Raw genomic sequence first — 20,216 nt, forward strand, 5'->3', positions numbered from 1 at the left:
ATGGGTGACTGGAACCTGCTGGGAAAGCTCCTGGAAAAAGCCCAGGAGCACTCTACTGTGGTGGGAAAGGTGTGGCTCACTGTGCTGTTCATCTTCCGCATCCTGGTCCTGAGTGCTGCGACTGAGAAGGTGTGGGGTGACGAACAGTCGGGCTTCACCTGCGACACAAAGCAGCCTGGTTGTGAGAATGTGTGCTATGATATCACTTTCCCCATCTCCCACGTTCGCTTCTGGGTGCTGCAGATCATCTTTGTGTCCACGCCATCGTTGATCTACCTGGGACACATCCTCCATCTGGTGCGGATGGAGGACAAGCATAAAGAGCAAGAGAAGGAAAGGGAACATCCACACCATTCCGACAAGCAAGCCCTCATTGCGGATACTAAGCACAAAAAGCCTCTAGTGAGGGACACTAAAGGCCGTGTGCGCCTGCAGGGGGAGCTCTTGCGCACTTATGTCTTTAATGTGGTTTTTAAGACCCTGTTTGAGGTGGGCTTCATTGTGGCCCAATACCTGTTGTATGGCTTTGAGCTGAAGCCCATGTACACATGTGACAGACCCCCTTGCCCCAATGTGGTAAACTGTTACATATCCCGTCCCACAGAGAAAACCATTTTCATCATCTTCATGCTGGGAGTGGCCAGCGTGTCCCTGTTCCTCAATCTCATAGAGATCTATCACCTGGGCTTTACCAAGTGCCGTCAGGGCATCACCTTCAGGAGAGATGAACAGCTGTCTGTATGTTCCTCCAAGGAGCCCAGCGAGACTCCAGTGCCGTTTGCGCCAAGTTACGACGAATACTTCCATGGTCATCACCAAGTCCAGCCAGCCTACCCGCCTGTACCCAGCTACAACCTCTCGCCTCTGTCTGAGGGCACAGACTCTTCCTTTCAACCCTACCACAGCAAGGCGGCATACAAACAGAATAAGGATAACTTGGCTGTGGAAAGGAGCAGCAGCAAGCCAGAGGAATGTGACCTGAAAGGAAAGAAGGGAGCAGGATCAGCCCCTGGGTCACCTACGCAGGCCAGGCCCAGCCGCAGTGCCAAACACAGCAACAACAAGACTAGAATAGATGATCTGAAGATATGAGGAGGTTTATGTTTCTCTGAGGGGTCTTAAATTGCTGTGAGGGGATCGTATGTTGTTTTGAAGCATTCATACATGCCCGAGTGACTCCCCTCTTTAAGATGGCAAAGCTTTTACTCATTCCAAATCAGAGCAGAGTGACATTTATAGGGCACACAGAGGTTGCAATTTAATGTGTAAGGACTGATGTGGTTCAACAAAAACATTTCTAATGAAGTTAGACCTCTTCAAGGATGTTTTGCTCCACTGAAAAGTGTCCCATTATATTTTTTTTCTTTTGAAAAACTTCATTGGATTTCACATTAGATTGTAACATAAAAGGTATGTGGTACACCATTTGTGGAAACACAGTATTTTCAGTCAGTGTTTTGCTGTTTTGTGGATTTAACTGATTTTTGTATGGTATGAATCTTTCCACTATTCACTACTATCACTGAGAGTCTAACAAAATTGACAAAACACTGCTCAGGTTTTACACTGAGCTTATCTTATTTTTTCAAGTGTGTGACAACTGTGAATGAACCTGAAAAATGCACCTCCTTGTGTAAAGTTGCCCGAATGTTGGGAACAGAATCCAGAGCAGAAACTTGTTCAGTGCTGACCTGACCTCATTTGAGTAAATAGTTAAATTTAACTTTCTTAACTGTTTTGAGGTCGCCATCGAGCATAGTTCACTTGCTTAGACTTGAAATGAGAAGTTATGCAATACCTGACATCACATTGGACACTGGAAGTAACTAGTTCCAGGACGTGTCTCAAAAAGAAAATTGCACTGGTCTCAGGAGTTCCCAGATTTATACTGTCTCTTTTTATTGCAACAGCCAGCAAGTACATAATTATAAGCACATTGTTTTGTTTATCCTTGTTTGTATCTGTGTTTGTGTCATTTGTTTTCTGTAAAGCACTTGGTGACAACCATATTTGTACAACTCCTTGAAATAAACCTGTCTTAAATTTGCAAAGTTAGTGGTCCATTTACATTCACAAGACTTTATCAAGAAACAAGAGGGAATCATTTCACTGGAGCACATGTTGCAATTTTTATTTCAGAACGCTGAAACAAATAAATCAAGAACAACTTAGCTTAGGAGTAAAAACAATATTATTGGTTGTATTTAGTACAGTATCTTTACACAGTAGCTCCAATATACAATGTTGTATGTAAGGCTCTGCTGTAGTATTTATTGACCACTGAAGGCTCTAAAATTAAAATCTGACAGGTGCAGTTTGAGCCAGCAGTACACACATTTCAACATGTTCAAAACTGAAGTGCTCGAGCGGGAATACACACGTCATGTGTGAAGCCTTTGCTGCCTGCGTATCCCACATATGCACATCTTATACTCATCTCTGCCAGGCAGCACTGCATAAAGGGCAGTCCTGGTATGGAAACCTTGAAATTAATGGCATGGTGTGTTCATGACGTTGGCTACTGCATACTTTGAACATGGTGTGTTCATAATTTTTGGTGCCAAAGGAAAAGCAAATACAATTTATACTTAAATATAAATATATTAAAAACAAAAGATTGCAATTTCTTTCAACTGTGCTGAGAAATGATTCTGTCTAGTCCACACTTACTAAAGTATGTAGTGTTTTGTGGTGCCAGATATAATTTTTAGACCCCCCCCTAAGTCATTTGAGAATATAAATAATAGCATAACCAGACAAAGTGTTATTTGTAATGTATGATTACATAAATCAGAGAGTGAACCAGAAATTTCTCTTTTCTCCACTTTTACAAATGAAAATAAAACATGACGCTTTTCTCAAAGTTATTTTAAGACATACATCATCTTAAAAATATAATAAAGTGGTCATCTTTTACAAAGGGATCATGTGTGCTTTTGAAATGCTGACAGATGAATAGATATGAGTTATGACTACTTATGGATAGCCAGCACTTTGAAATGAAACCTTTGTAGTGTTAAGTCCAACATTTCAAACTGTGGTTGCATCAGAGGATTGGACCGCAGAAGACATGCAGTATAGCACATTTCTGGGGATGTAGAACATATTTCAGTAAATTACATTTATCTACAAAAGTCAAAACTGTTACATGAGCATGGGAGACTACCATAGAGATTATAATTCAAATCAGATTTCAAGTTTGACTGAATCACACAACAAAGTCTGTGAACTGTTTAGGTTAGATGACATGGACTACTTAAAGCTTTTTGGATAAAAAAGTATCATTTATAAATACACCCAGAGAGTTTGATTGGTGGTGGATTTAGCACTGATTAGTTCAGAAAATGATATTAATTGCAAAACTACACTAAACATTATGATTTCAGTGTGGTTCATTTAAGGGATGGAGCAAAAATGATTAATGCATTGTTTATTATGTTTCACTCTTTTTTTAAACAGAAAGCCTTCCTCAGTGTTAAGAGTACTTTCTTTGGATCCACCCAAGAGAAAAATTGCAACACCCTCCCAACAATATCTCAACATAATATAATATTATTGAAGTGGTCAAATTCATTATACCATGAAAAGTATACAAAGAATTTAAGATGGTGTATTGTAATTTAAAACTAAAATTCAGACCTTAATGTATTAATATATTACCACCAGCATAGCCATAAAAATAGCCTATTTACTGTATATGCTAGTCTTTTGTTTGTTTGTTTGTTTTTACTGAGAGCTATCACTATCATTTTATATGACACTTTCATATGTGTCTATGGAGAAATGCAGTTCCCACTTTTCTGAAAATCTTGACATCCTTCTCTTCAGAAAAAAGTAACACTCTCCATTTGTCTTGACTTACCATGGCTTTTGAAATATATCTTAAATGTTTGGGCTAAAAAAAACCCCAGTGCTGTTGTTTCTGCACTGCTGAAGCAATTCCAGTAATTATCTTTTCAAAAGCACCTGAGCAGAGTTTCATGGGAAATAAAAGCTTGGACTAACACAATAAACCGCTGCCTTGGTTATGTTTAATGGTGGATATAATTTCATGTGTCCAGATGAGTTATTTTATAATTTTTCTGTCTGTTCCCTGTGGTATGATGCTTAATGTGATTTTCTAACCAGCTGTAGCACAGTCCTCTACTGCCCTCTCCCTTTACTTTTACTTAAACACTGACATGCTGCTTGTAATGTATGTGGGTTGTAGCAGCTGTGTACGCCATCTGCTGGACGAAGAACATAGATTTATACTTCATAATGAATCAAAAGAATTTTCTTCATTTTACTAGCAAAACACTGAGTACATCAAACATTAAACAGATATGTTCCTATGTATCTTTCTAATCTGTTCAATTAGGACAAAATGTAGATAAATGTGGATTAAATGTGCATTGTGTGGGACAGGCAGAATAAAATCCTTGAGGAACATTGTAGTGTGTATTTAATCTCTGACTCAACTAAGTGTTCAGTGATCTCTGGCCTGTTTTTCATCAAACTGGCACTCTGCACCCAACCTGCTAATGTGTGATAAATGACAAACAGCCAGAAGCAAAGCTTACCCTTGCACCAACTTAGTGTGGCTGCAAGGGCACGTTTGTGAAATATCAGCCAAAAGGAAAATAGGGCTTCTGATGTTTGCTGACTGAATGAGTCTGATTGCTTGCAGGCCTGTCACCTCATCACCAACACCAGCCTTGTTAAACTCAATACAGACTGCACACAGCCCAACACCAAACCCTGTGGAATATAGTGCATGAGCTACACTACAATGCTTTTAAATAAACTCACAGCACAGAGAAAAAAAAAGGATGGAAATCAACTGCTGACATGGTTTCTGGGGCAGAAAATGTCCTGGCATCTGTCAGTTTATGTCTTGTGTTGTCTGTATGGTGGGAACAATCTGACTGTTTGCTGCCACCATGTGACAGCTGAAATTCTCTGCAGACTTAAGAGAAAGCTTGTGTTGTTGTGGTGACTTGATTTTTTTTCACTGTAATCTCTATCAGACATGGGAGAAGTCAGGGTTGTTGTAGTATACAGTATAACACATTTCTTTCATTAAAATGCCTTGCTGTGCATTCTGCATTGAAGGAGGATGAATTAGGTAATTAACATTTTTCACCTTAGCACTTTATTATTACATATCAGACATGTTTCAGTTATGGCACTTGATTTTGCCTTCGGGATAAACACCATAATCAATCCATCTGTGCTCTCATATACACATACAGCCTGTTTTCAATAGAAGCTCTGAATATGACTTTGCATAAGCTCACATTACTCAGGGAAAAAAAGGACAACCCCGTAAGTAAATGAAGGCATGCATCTGTACACATGTATTGGTTTGGTGTGCCTTACACAACAGATGGTAGAGGAAGTCATGGCCTTTTGTGTGGTACAGCTTGTTTATCACACTCACATACCTCATTTATAAAAAAACAGTCATCAGTCTCATAGATTGAAACTCAGATTTTAAGCCACATAAATGTTTTAAATGTGAGAGGCTTCATAAAAACCTGTTATAGACAAAGATCATTTACCTCAGGTTACATTTACTGGACATGAAATAATCAAAAAAGATAACACAGACTATAAAACTAATATCATCTAAGTAGTGTATTTTTTTCAATATGTATTTTAAATTATGCTTTACTTGATAAGAAAAAGTGATGAAAGTTATTTTTTGTAAATCTGTATTTTGTTCTAGTGAGACAACAATAGCACAAAGGTGTTGAAAATATGTCAAACAACTGCAAAGGTTAAAATGTTTACAAGTTTATTTGAGCAAGTCATCATTCTCATCTCCACCACAGACATCTACATCTTCAGATCACCAAACATCTTCAATACAAAACATTTCTTTGAACATAATTTGACCTTGCACCTTTACTTATTCCCTAATACAAAGTTCTGAAACATCACACGACTACAACTACACAAACACTTTCAAACTAACAAACAAACAGAAACACTACTTACAAGGACAAACTGATGAATCAGATTATTTTAAAGACAAGACATAATGACGAATGTTCAAAAATACAATATCTACTCTCCATTAATCTGGCATGAAAATTAAGCACATTATGGGTTTGTACTGAAGTTAATCTGAAAAGGTATGCATATAAATATTTGTCATTTTAATTTGAGGACAGAAAAATCAAGTCAGTGCAACAAATTGGGAGAGAATCAATGTATTTTTGCAATCTTTGATACAAATACAAATGAAGTAGTATTTGTATGGGTGTGTGTGTGTGTATGGGTTTGTGTGTGTGTGTGTGTGCCCGCGCCCACACAACATCTACAATCCAAGATGTTCTCCTACATTGCAAACTCTTTACTGTGAAGGGACTTACAGCACTTAACCAAATGACAGCTTATAACAAAGCCTCTTAAAAAATAGGGGCTGTCCTCTGTCAACAAAAAGTAACATTTTCAGAGAACAAAAAGTCACAAAGGCATGCCTGCTGGGGCTGGTGGGAAAAAAAAGCACACCCAACAGTCTCTGCGCCCCCATGCCAGAGGGAGTATACAGTAGTTTCAGGCTTTAACCCTGAGTTAAAGCTTAAGCGCAAACCAGATCGCCTAACTGTCTGGTTGGTAGATGGTACCGTGTTTAGTGCTGGAGCCATGGTGGGAGGGGGGAGCTGTGGATCCATCCCCGTGTCCGTCCATCTCCTCTGGTCTTATGAGCTGATAAGGACATAACTTTAATCGTGTTTGCCCTTCCCTTTAGGCGTGCCTTCATTCCACGCCACGTACACAAACAACGCCAAAACCACATGCACGGCGAGCACGGCGACAATGGCGGCGTAGAAGTAGCTGTCGGAGCTTGACATCTTCATCGAACCTGGGGAAAGGCAATGGAGGACAGTTAACAGTTAACAATGACATGCAGCTAGATAATACAGTGTAGAGAGTGCATAGTAACCATAGTACCAAGAACTTCCATTGAATCTAATTTAAAACTGGTCATATTTGAAAAATGAAAACAGGGCTGGGCAAGAAGATTTTATATACAGTGACATGGTGAAAATGTGATAACAGTCAGGCAGTTTATATCTGTGGCCATTATGGGTATGTTATAAAAAGTTAACAAGTTAGTCTTGGATTCACAAGCTTTTCACATCAAATGTGATAAAGCAGCAGAATCTCTCACTGGAGGAGCCACAAACAGGCTATTGATCAATAAAATGATGAAGTACCCTGTAGTGGCTTCTTTCCTGAATGTTACAAAGACAGTTGCATCAAGAATGATTGTAAGAAAACTGTTAAACATCTTTTTGCCTTAGCCTTGCAGTTACTAATAAAGCTTTTCAGATAAATAAGCTGGTCATACTATCGGCTGATGTTTGTTTCTCACACAAGTATTTGTATTGACATTTGTGTTGTCCAATTCACTACTAACAATTGTAGTGTAGTAATGCCAAAGGTAGGTCTGCAACAATTTAGTAGCATGATGTGGTGAAGTGTCCAGCAGAACTTTTGCCCTGATGTCAGTAAGGACACATTAACTCCAGTACCAGTGCTCATTATAACATAATAAACTATGTGAAATTATTTTTTAGTTGAGTTAATCTGCTATCTTTATATTGTTACCATGTTGGATATCATTGCCAAACATGGTTATAGTTTCAAAACTTAAGGTTAACATGTGCAGAAATACTCCCGGCAAATCAAAAGTCCTATGAACACTACTTGTCCAGATATCAATTTTGGCCTCCCACGATGTTATGTATCCCGCCCCTTATGTTAGACCTGCTGGAGGAGTGTAGAGGTGTGTGTGGTTATACTGTAGCAGCCTGGTGTCATCAGCTGATCTAATAAACAGTGATCAGCTGTGCGTAATGGCACTGTGTTCTGTGCAGCATCAGAGGCTACAGACTTCCATAGGTTGTTAGGACTGTCCACAACGGCGCTTTCCATTTTTTACAATTAATTAAATCTGATAAATATTATGACTAACTAATATGACATGCAGTTTTAATATGTTGATATACATCATAATACGAATTCACATTGTGGTCCTTTTATTTGAAATGTTTTGCATGTTTGTGTGCTGCTGCGCGTCCCTGTGATAACAAGCACAGTGTCTGCGCCTATATACCCGCCTATAAAGGAGCAAATTGGACTCTTGATAATGCGTGATAAATGCTGCTAAATATGCTTGATAAACCTATGTCACACAAATAGAGCACACTTATAAATCAATATTACCATTCAGCAGTGTCAACCAAGAATAAAGTGTAAACCAGTTCATCTTGGTGGTGTACAGACTGGTTTTATATTATTCTTAATGACAATTTGTTTGTGAAACTATATATTTACAGTATAAATTGTGGTTCATTTTTGTAGTTACCAGTTTTACTTTTTCCATCATTAGGCTTCCATACAAACTAAGTGTGCTAGATTCCCCTGCTGCTCTCCTCATCTCCTGCTGCTGACTGTGAGATCTGAGCAGGTAGAAGCTGATAGTTCACTAACTATAACCAGGGAGCACACTGCAGCAAGGTTAATGATCCACACAGTGACATTATATCATTGATATGATGCGCAAAAGCCATAGAAAACCAATCGTTTTTTTTGTGTGCGTTCATACGTGCCCACGCACGCTTCGTGCCAACCTCAGCAGGATGCAGCACACACCTTCTAGTTGTATGTAGTGTGAACTGCTCCTACAGAAGATTTCAGGCGGACCGTTTTCTCCGCTTCTGCTGATACCAGTTCTGCTCAGCTGCGTCTGAACTGCTCCACGACTTGGCAAGTAAGGCAGTAATCACACAACACAACAAATCGATATAACACTTTTAATAAACGATTTTTATCGATTTTACCGATTCATTGTTACAGCCCTAATTGACATAGTTGCTGGGACTAGTGGAAACAGGATTTAAAACTGAACTGTGTGAGTCAGTATATGATAAATGGGGATTTTTTTTTTAAACACTAAATTAAATTATGAAAAGATATTCCAGTAGGGCCCCAGATTTAAAAATATAGTAGAGCCTGACAGATATATTGGTCAGCCAATATTTGCCTATTACAGATATATCAGTATCATCAGTATATGAACAATCACCCACTCTGACCTGGAAAAAATTATGCATGTTTTCATTTTCTCCCGTTTAGATTACTGTAACTCTCTCCTTTCTGGTTTATCATAAAAAAGCCTCCAACTAGTTCAGAACGCAGCAGGTAGGCTTCTTACTGGTTTTAACAGACACCACATCACTCCAATCCTTGCTTCTCTTCATTGGCTCCCTGTTTATTTTAGAATTGATTTGAAGATTTTACTGATTACTTTTAAAGCATGCCTAGGTCTAGCTCCAAGCTAGATAGCAGACATGTTGACTCCATATGAGTCTTAAATCCTCAGGTGGGGCCCTTCTGGTTGTTCCAAAGTCGAGGTTGAAATCTATAGGGGTCTGCGCTTTTGCCATTAGGGCCCCTCGTCTTTGGAACAAACTACCTGAGGAAATAAGGCTAGCAGAATCAGTAACTTCTTTTACATCACTTCTTAAAACTCATTTTTACAGACTAGCTTTTATGTGATGTCGTTTGTTTGTTTGTTTGTTTGTTTGTTTGGTTGTTTATTGCTGCTGTCATATTTACTGTACTGCTTTTGCTTTGTATTGTGCTGCATTTGCTTTGTCTGTCAAGGCACTTCGTAAACTTTGTTTTTAAAGTGCTATATAGAAAAGTTACAAGAATAATAATAATTATTATTATCATCAGCATATATGTTGTCTGATATGCACCAATATTTCAAAGTTATATATGCAGCATTTTATGTGTATTTGATCCCTTTTCTTAATTCAAGTTCAGTATAGGTACATAATGTTTGTGTTTCATTATTTATAGGAATTATAAATTATTATGTACTATGAAGTTTATAGTCAAACTGTAAAATATCCTGCCTCCTTTAAATATCTTTGTCACAAGTGTTTGATAACCACATTGCAAAAACGGTGTGTTTTATGTACATATTCTATAAGATTATAAACCTATATATTGATATTGGAATAGTTTACACACTAATATCAGTATCGTCATGGGTCCTAAGATATATAAGTGTAAATGTGCATGAGCCGACCCCTTTAAAGTCAGAAATTGCTGTGGCACTAAGAGCACGTTAGTTTATAATCTACATCCTTATTCGAATTTTTTAACTCTCTAATAAAAAGTCCAGAGGGCAGTTTGTGGCAGAGCATTTCCTCCATCCAAATCAGTGGAACTGAACAACACAATCAAGATAGTGTTACAAGCCTCAACTTACCCTCAAAGATGTACGCCTTTGATGCAAAGTACAGTCCGATGGGCAGCGTGACCATCAGGATAGTAAAGAACAGCAGTGTCTTGAGGGCTGAAACCATGGAGCTTTCATTCCTGCATGGAAAAGAAGAAGACAACAGCTACCTTACTGTTCAGCTCCTACTGATGTCGGGATTTCCCCTGGCAATGACAGATGCTGGCTTTCGAGATCACACCACATTCAATAAAAGTACTTTGTAAAGGTCGGCACATGTTCTGTATCTAAACTAACAGCTTGAAGGGACGTTTTTGAGGCTAGTCGTCACTTCAATAAACTCGCTAAGAAGCTAGCTAGCTACTGTTAGCTGTTCATTAGAGGTAAGTGGTCGTTTTCTCCTATGGTTTTCTCACCCTCTGAAATAAGGCGGCGGGCCGGCGGCGTCTGAAGAGCCTCTGACAGATCCGTCCATTGCTGTGTGGACGGGCGACGAGATGAAGATTAGGAAATGGGAAATATTACCACTTAAAATTAGCAGCTACCCTCTGTGTTGTGTTGTCACTGTTGAAATCCCTTCTTCCGCTTTAGGGTCACGGGACTGTCACATGACGAGTTATGATGCCCAATACTCTCGCGATACCAGACTTTAGGGACAATTAGTCAAACCTAGAAATATGAGCACTGAGTTTCATATTTCATTTCATTTTTCATTTATTTTTATCAGAAAAAATATAAAAATATTAAAATGATTAAAACAAACTGCAGAGCAATGAAAAAACATTACCTGCCCACTCACTTTAAAAACTATTTTCCAAAAAGCAATACAAAACATACAAAATACAAAAACATGAAAGTTCTTATTATACATAAATGATCTTCATGGAACCAATAAAATAAGGAATAAAAATGAGAAGTAGTTTATGTCAGTTAAGTATTGGAAAAGTGATTAACAATGCCAAATTGTCAAACAATGTGTTTGTGGTGTTTTCTATAAGAATTGCCTGTAATGTACCATTTTATACCCTCTGACAGGAAGTATTCAGATCTTTTCTGCAAAATATCAAGAAAACAATGTAAGAATGTCCAGTTACAAGTAATCAAATCTTACTTTAGCAAAAGTACAGAATTATTATCATTCTATAAAATTGACCCAATTTTAAAGTTCTATTAAAGGACAGGTTCACAGTTTTTTAGGGTATGTCCTAAAACAATAGTCAGGTGTCTACTTTAACACTGACACAGACTTTTTGTTGTCATTATTCCTCCTGTTCATACTGGTCAATAAGATATCTATTTCAGTGTGAGAAAATCCACAGCCCTTCTTCTTCTGTGCAAAAATATATCTGAAAGTTTACTTGAAGCAAATATGAGGTGTCAGTTATTCAAATGAGTCAAATCAAGTCTTTCAAAGTTACTGTCTTTTAAGTGCCAAATGCTTTAGGACCCTGCAGCTGACGGGAATAAAAACACTGACTACACCACTACTTAAAAGAGTAACTGTCAAAGATGTTTTATTTGACTAACTCAGACATCTGAAGCCTAATATATTCTTCAGAAAAATCTTTTAATTTTTTAACTTAACTTAACTTTTTTTTTCAAATCAAAACAAGGACTGTGGATTTGGCCCTCATCACTTAGAGTGTAGCCACATGGTTCTAATGATTAGTATGAAAATGAGCAAAGATTACAACAAGAAAAAACACCCTTGTAATAATGTTCATTTGGGCACCTGACTATTGTGACCAACTTGAAAAACTGTGAACCTGTCCTTTAATGTTCTTTGTTTTTGGATCATTATTATGCATCAGGATTTTAATGTTGTAGCTTGTCAAGGTGAGGTCATTTGTACTGTTTCTTTAATTGATCATATTTCATATTTAATCTTAATCATGAAGTAGTAAATATATGATAGGCCTACTGTATGATATGTGTCTCTAAAATGTAGTGAAGTAGAAGCATAAAGTGGTAATAAATCATTTTTAACTACAATATTTGAGTAAATGCATTTAGTCCATTTGAACCACTATTTATATTAGATCAGGGATGGAGAACTTTGATGATAGAGAGGACTACACATATTTTATCCCCACTACCAGAGGGCCAGATTGTGACTGTGCACTTACATAAGTAGAATAATTATGGCTACTAATAAAGAACAAAATATTTGTATACATGCCCCCCCTCCCTAGAGGATGGACAGATTAAATTAAATTACTCTTCTTTGTTTTTTTTTACTCTGGTAGCTTTTATTGCACTTACTGTAACATAATGAGTGTAATTAGTCACCTCCAGTTCTTCACCTGGTGAAGAGCAGCACACACACACTGAGGGCTCAGTTCCACCCTGGGGTGAAACATACGGCTCTTTAATACAGAGTTCCTCTCATTAAGCCTTTGATTTTTTACACTGAACCAACCAAAACCAGCTTAATGTTACTGCTGTGTGCTCATAAATAGGACGCCAACCAATTCCTAATTGAAAAATTGCAAATTTGACATTTTTATAACATTTTGACTATCATATGAGATAACTTGTGTTGAGTTATGTAGAGTCATTGTACATCCTCTAAAATTAATCCTGATTTCACCTCTTAAAGAACCAAACTGGTAGATAACTGAGATATTAAGTAATTACAGGAACACATATACACATAATCCATGTCATGTCCATACTCATGTCATAATCCTGGTTAAGATGTCACACAGGTTACACTGTTATGAAAGTAAACGCCACAGCATTTCTCCAGATGTGTCAGCAGCACAGTATGTTGAATGCAATTCTGCTGAGGGCACTTTATTAACTTTATAGCTTTGTTTCTTGCCCTAAGCAGACTAACTGGAAGAAAATTGTTTTTTTCCAGTGTGTGTGTGCTTGGTACTGCAATTAAGCCGGAGAGAAGGTTATTTTTGGCTTGTCGGAGACACTGGCTTGGAGAAGTGTACCAACTACGTGTTTGTAGCCTCATACACAGGAGACAAGACTTTTTATTCAATGACACACGTCTAACTCTGTTACATGCCTCTCTACGTAATGAAGAGCCAATTTGGGCTCAAAATGTTGAACTCTTTCTAAATGTAATAAAGAGTGTGTTGGGGTTGTTTTGTATCAGCACAAAACTGACTGTGTGAACACCAACAAAGCTTCAAGTAGTATGACAATATGTATGACAATAATACTTCTTGTTGCCGCCCTGTAAAGAATCTGGTATCTAACCTGGTAAAACAATCTACTTTTGGATTTATGATGTGCATTTCTGTGAAATAGTTTTTGATGGCTTGTTTTTTCTCAACCCATAAGAGAACACTTTATCCTTTGATCAATATAAATTGATCATTGGAGATAGGCATGGCTGTCATTGGACAACAATAATGCTTTTGTAGAAGTTTAGTTCAGTGTCTCATGCAGGATATTAATTCATTCAAATATATCTATTTCTTTCTCTAGTTGTTTGGACACTGCATCTTTTGTAGATTGATTGTGTATATGATTTTATATGTCTTGTGGTATCACAAGACTCCCCTGCTCTGATAATCACAGCTGATTTGGTAAATTGTAAACTCATCTGACATAGATAACGAGTTTACAATCTACAATAATATTATAATATTATATAATAAGTTATAGAAATGCAAGAGATTATTGTTTCAATTTCTGCATACAGAACGTGGGAATTTTCTTTAAAATGATGAAGTGGGTGACTTTTAGAGTTTGAATCATGGACTGTACTGTATCTGTAATAATATGTTTATACTTGTAAGGAAAGCAGACAGATCTTATCCAACACTAATTAAACTTATTTTTAAAAATGCATCTTTTTCCCATGGGAAATTTTGTTCAATCCCATATACTAGCCCTAAGGATAGAAATGAAGAGCGGATGTATTTGCATTTCACATTCAAATATCTTTGTCTTCCATCTTTGAAGGAAATGGACACAAAGAAGAATAACGTCAGATGACCTTAATGTACACAGTGGCTGTCAGGCTCAGTGCACATTTACAGTATGTGCTTGTGCATCCTACATTCCTGAATAATGCAACAGCGTAGACTATTTCTTGTTTAATTGCTGGTGTAACTGAGAGCCATTTAGCCCGTTTCATGCTGCATATATACATTTAGTGTCGGTGCACTGGCTGTGTTTCTGGTTGAAGTCCCCCTGGCTGAGTGTCAAGCAGTGGCACTTTCTGCTCCAGTTGGCTCTGTTCTCACCGGCCCCATGCTCAGCAGGTTCCCCAAAACACATTTCATTTGAAAAGACTCTCAAAACGGACCAGCCAGACCCACTAAGAACAATCCAGTGATGTGTGCTTAAAATAATCATTTTGCTTTCTGTGGCAATTTCACTCCCAATTAGTTTCTCAACAAGAACCCCAGACGTCACAGATTCTGCAGATGCACACAGTGATTGCAGTCGCACATAATATTCTCAGATCTGTTGCTGGACAAACCACCAAAAGCTGTTTTCAATTTTTAGTTTGTGCCTTTTATTGTTTTGTCACTCTGGATGTTGCACTTTGGAGACAAACAGGGAGAACAGGCGAGAGTTTTAAACATAGACATCCTCAATTGTGCTTGTGTGTTGACCTTAGTGCTTAGTTTTAAATACAATCATTTTCATTCTTTCTCTGACTTTGAATGAAGGCAGAATGTCATTTTCTGTCATATCAGTGTAATTTTTTTTCAGTGGCTGGTTTAAATACACTTCAACCTTTCTGTAATATTTGTTAACACGCTTTGCTTATAAACCTCTAATAACTGTACCTCACACATTACATAATCAGATCAAAGAACAGGCAGTTTTTTGTGAATGTATGCAATTTGATTAAAGTTGTTTTTAAGGGATAGCAGTTGTATTTTTCTCAGTTTAAATGAAAAATCGCTTATGAACTACAGTACATATAAAATTCACTTTACTTTACCTAATTTAAAACAAGTCAATGATTAAAATTAAACACCCGTTAGGAGCCAAAGCATGTTATACTTAATATTAGCTTCTCAAATCTTGCTTACATCAACCATAACTCTTAATAAAACAGTTTTTTAATTGTATCATATCTTTGGCCAATCATTGGAATGAGAAATAATTATAAACAATGGCCTCTTTTTATAAACAGGTCATCAGTAATTATACCAGATGAAATCCAATACACTGGATTTTTATTTTCTCTGGAAACAGATGCAAAACTCAAAATTAATTAAATGGTTTCTTGCAATAAGCCTTGGGTATGTACTAAAACCACAGATGATAAAACTGATACACACACTGGCAGCACATGTTCACCCTGGTTATGGTGGGATAATGGATTTTAATAGAACAAACTGGGAGTTTCATAAAAGTAATCCTCTCAATGGAATTACAGTGTCTTCTTGTCTTTGGGTCTTGTGTGTTCAACACAAGGTTGCCCTTCCTCACAGATCTTGACCTCTGACCTTCTGGAAATGTTTCCTATGGCTCTCTTTTTCTGGACTCCCCCAACTACATGTTTTGCATTTCACATGTCATCAGTACTCATGAGACACCTGGCCCTTCACCTGTTGTTTTGACCAAGTGGCACAATGTCTTTCAGAAAATACGTCATAACAGGGGAGCTATTTGTGGAATGAAGTTGCCATTTAAAGTGAAACTAAGAATAAACACTTTAAAAATAGTTTCACGTTGTCATTACCATTGTCATCCACTAGACTTATAACTGCTGCAGTGGTGACAGGATTATTATTGTTACTCATTCATGTCACCATGTTTTATGGACTAGTATTTTTCTTTTGGTAGCGTGCAATGGAAACATTTAGTACTGCATTTGTATATTTAGTGTTTTCAGTTTGTGCTACTTTACACTTCAACTCCACTACACTTTCAGAAGGACATATTATACACTTTATCCACTATGTTTATTTAACAGCTTTAGTTTTTATTTATTTTAAAGATTAAGATTTTTAAAAGGAGCTTATGAATTGCAATGCTTTGTTTCAAATCAGTGGTGTCCAACCCATTTGGTATGTAAAGGAATATTTTCACAGTTTGTAATGGTACATTTACTTAAGTAAAAGATCTGTGACCACTTCTACCACTGGCACCACAACACACTAGAGGTTCTCAATCATGGAGCATTGAAACACTTTGTCAAGTAGAAAAATTAAACATTCACAAATGAATCTATAATCCCCATCTTTGGAATTTGATTCAGTCTATAAATAAAGTCAAGAAATCTGACGAAAATCATTACAACATCCCCATTTCCTGCTGTCACTGGCTTCCATGGACCCACGAGTCAAGTCAAGTTAAGTCAATTTTATTTATAATCAAATCAACACAGAAGTTATCTCAGGGCACTTTTCACACAGAGCAGGTCTAGACTATACTCTTTATTATACAGAGATCCACCATTCCCCCATGAGCAAGCAACAGCAGCAAGGAAAAACTCCCTTTTAGGGGGAAGACACGTCAAGCAGCACCAGGCTCTAGGTAGGTGACCAGTTGCCTTGACGAGTTGGGGAAAGAAGAAAGAGACACAGATATTACCAATAATCAAGCTGGACAGCAGTCCACATATAACCTCCTGGTTCTATTGAGACTGCCCATGGGGACATGTAGGAACACATCATATGCATGAGAACACAGGCAGTGCTAAACCTGGTGCACAAATCCATTAGGAGACTTGCTATTGTGGCATCAGGCCAACAATGAAACCCCATTGCTGTGAAATTCAATGATGTGCAAGAGCTGTAGAAATTCCTCAGTGCAAAAAGGGGAGTTACGGCTGGCTTTGAAAAACCATCATGTCATGTATTAGGCCATACAATGCCTCATTGCTCTTGCATTTTGTGTTAACCACATTTGTGGCAACAGTGTTCTGCTGTTGTGGAAATAATCTTTATCTCCTGCATAATGAGAATTTGTTTCTTCATGGCCTCGCCTGTTCACATACCATTGAGGAGGAGAAGAAAATAAGCAAGTAAAAACACAGCTGTAGAGGGAGTAGAGTATCATGTCCTCAGCCAACTTCAAGTTTACGCCTTGCTCCTCCTGTGCTTGGTCCAGATTTGGCTGTAAATACCCAGGGACTTCAAGTGGATACTGCACCAATCACTACTGCTCTTGGGTATGTTGATAAAAAAGGATACTTGCCTGATTAAGATATGCCTGACAATTAAGATAATAATCTCCAACATTCAAATATGACAGTACATGGGGATTTATGATCTCTGTGTCTTGGCTGTAGAAAGCCTACCTGGTAGCAGCCAAAATGAAGCTATACAGTATGACGATGATGTCAGAGAGAAACCAGAGATATTGTAAAACACTTATTAGAGAGAGAGAGTGTAAGTCACAGATGGATAGAACCACCTACGTCTATGCGCATGTAGATCAGGCTGTCCTTGTACATAACTGGAAGAAATATATATCCATAAGCTATTGCCCTTCCTATTAAATCAAAGGGAAAATGACTGACAGTGAAGGTGAATTGTCATTTCAATTACTCATAGTGAACTCTGGATTTTACTTTTGATTAATCTGCTGAGTAATACACAGAGTTTTGTCACAGTCTTTTCTAACAATATGTTTGGTATAATAAAGCCAATTCATATTTTACACAGCTTCCATACCACATCACAAGAGTTATCCAGCACTTAAAATAAATACATTTTAGACCACCTCAAATATCAACTTGGTTATGTCAGAGTGGACATTGTCTGAAACGCATGATTGTTTACAGATAGTCTTAGTTTGATATTTGCTTTCTTGCTGAAAAATAAAATAAAATTCATACAACTACACAGTCCAAACTTTTGATTGATAGTGTATTGTTAGTAGTTTTATATTCAATCAAGAATATCAAAAATGGATTCGGGTTAGGGTTAGTGGTGCACTTTTCCCCCATAAATGTTTAGTTTGGTGGCTCATTCAACTAGGTATGGTGCAGGACAAGATGTGTGTTCATGTTTGTAATTGAGATAAGACTACTTTAGCAGGAAAGTGGGTTGTTGTTGAATTTGCTATCAGTGTGACTGTCTGCTCTGCCTATGATTGAATGTTACTGTTTGATAATAGATTTGATTTGCTGTCATCCAAATGGATGGTGGAATGGTAAGATTAGGAAGCACTATCATGAAATAAATTTCTCCCCTTTGGTTTCAGATTTTTTCCTCATCAAAGAACACAGTACAAGTTATTTACAGAGCAGATATGTATGCCAAAAAAGGCAATTTAATTTCACTTGGACAACATTAGGACAGAGTCAGACTTGATATTTTCCTCATTAATCTAAAGTGACTCCTGGTCCTGGTTGTATTTGAAGCAAGAAAGCAAATCATGTATCTGAATGTCCCAAATAGTCTCAAAGATCCCATAAGAGGGAGCTGGATAACGAGGGAATGGTAGAGAGAAGAAAGAAGGGAATGAATAGTGGAAAGTGAGAGAAGGAGGAAGGAGGATGACCCTGCCATTAGTCTGTGACTCTTTGGTGTGGTTAAACTGACACTGTCGTCTTCCCTTGAGCCCCTTTAGCCACTCATCTGTAGCTGACCTTGCACTGGCATGTGAGCTATTTCTTTTCCACACCAGGGACACCGACTTTTAAGATTGCAAGCAGAATTGAATGGTTTTGTCCGTTTTTGCTGCTGTGCAACTTCACAGTGCCTGGCTCTGTAAGATAGCTTGAGTCTACTTTTCCATGATCCATTATGGATTCAGATTCCCATTTCTGCATCTATAATCATCCACTGAGGGTTTAATTTTAGTCTGACATCAGGCAGAGTATCCAGGCTTAGCTGCAGCAATGCCTAGAATGCAAAATTCAGAAAATGGATCTGAGAATAAATTTAAAATATGGTAAGAATATGTATACATCATTGAATTAGACATGGAAAATGTGTCATCTCTTTAATACTCCAGTAACAGTGCATCATATCAAGAATGTGTCACATTATCTCCCTGTGAGGTGAACCGCTCATAGTTTGTTTGCTGGGTGGAAGCTATGCTGGGAGGCTGTCAGAGCTCATTTTGGCTAGGGTGACATGTGCTCGGGCACACTTGCAGTATCACAAAATTACATCTCTGGCTCCTGATGTGTATCATGTCCCTCAGGCATTTAATAAACAAGAAAGCTAGCTTTGTTTATCGTCTGTTCTTCCAATTTTTGTAATTTCTCCCATTTCTAACTCATTCAGGGTCTTAGAGAGGACACTTGGGGCTTTTAACTTTTTTGCCCAGTAAGCTGATACATGCAATAGTGAACATTGTTAGGAGACAGTTTTGTTTACCAGAGGAATTGACTAAAAATGATGAAAGAGTTCAATTCTACAAACAACAAGGCATGCCTTTTTCCACGAACGCATAAAGCCCACTCTGGTATTTGATACTTGATATTTGAAGCTTACAAAAATTTTCCAGTGTGTTTTTGTGAGGGCATCAATTCTCAGAATACAAACTGAAGGGTAATACGGTATCATAGTGAGTTGATACAGTATACATTCCCAGTAAGAAGGAGATATTCGTATACACTGAGGAAAAAAATACGGGATACAAACTTATAGAGAAACTTAAGTGTTTTCAGAATGGCACCTATCCCTGTTTCAATAGTCTCAGTCAATGAAATCAAAGCAAGTAGTGTTAAATCGAAAAAGGACTTGAGTTTGAATCTAGAATTAGATTAAGGACGGCTTTGAAATAAAACAACCTTTTGGCTTTTCCATCATTAACCACTTAACATATGCCCCTGTTTTTTATGCTGTTAGCCTAAACGACATGCCCAAGTTGTGAGCAGCACAGATCCCACATAGTTTGAGACTCAGAGATGTGTCTGGTATCATTGGAAAGGAAACACTCTCAGGATTATTGTAAAAGTGTCTGTGTGATTCTGTGACTTACTGACAAAGAGTGGCAGAGGTTACAATGATGGGGTTGTTTACTCGCCCATAGGTTTGCCTTTACAATGACATGTGTACAGACATTCAGGGACCTCTCA

At 37.7% G+C, this 20,216-nt stretch overlaps 2 protein-coding genes across 2 annotated transcripts; one reads left to right on the top strand and one right to left on the bottom strand.

Annotated features, from left to right (window-relative positions):
• LOC128362595 (gap junction alpha-3 protein-like) lies at positions 1–1,187 on the top strand. The gene has a single exon (XM_053323406.1). It carries the CDS (start codon positions 1–3, stop codon positions 1,090–1,092), a length of 1,092 nt encoding a protein of 363 aa, XP_053179381.1. The 3' UTR covers positions 1,093–1,187.
• A 4,575-nt stretch (positions 1,188–5,762) lies between these two features.
• vma21 (vacuolar ATPase assembly factor VMA21) lies at positions 5,763–10,831 on the bottom strand. The gene is made up of 3 exons (XM_053323845.1): positions 10,666–10,831; positions 10,280–10,389; positions 5,763–6,853 (listed from the first exon to the last, which is right to left on the bottom strand). The coding sequence occupies exons 1-3, from the start codon at positions 10,722–10,724 to the stop codon at positions 6,714–6,716; spliced, it is 309 nt and encodes a 102-aa protein (XP_053179820.1). The 5' UTR covers positions 10,725–10,831; the 3' UTR covers positions 5,763–6,713.
• Between the last annotated feature and the right edge of the window lie 9,385 nt (positions 10,832–20,216).

Source organism: Scomber japonicus, chromosome 8 (assembly GCF_027409825.1).
Source record: "Scomber japonicus isolate fScoJap1 chromosome 8, fScoJap1.pri, whole genome shotgun sequence".
Lineage (NCBI taxonomy): Eukaryota > Metazoa > Chordata > Actinopteri > Scombriformes > Scombridae > Scomber > Scomber japonicus.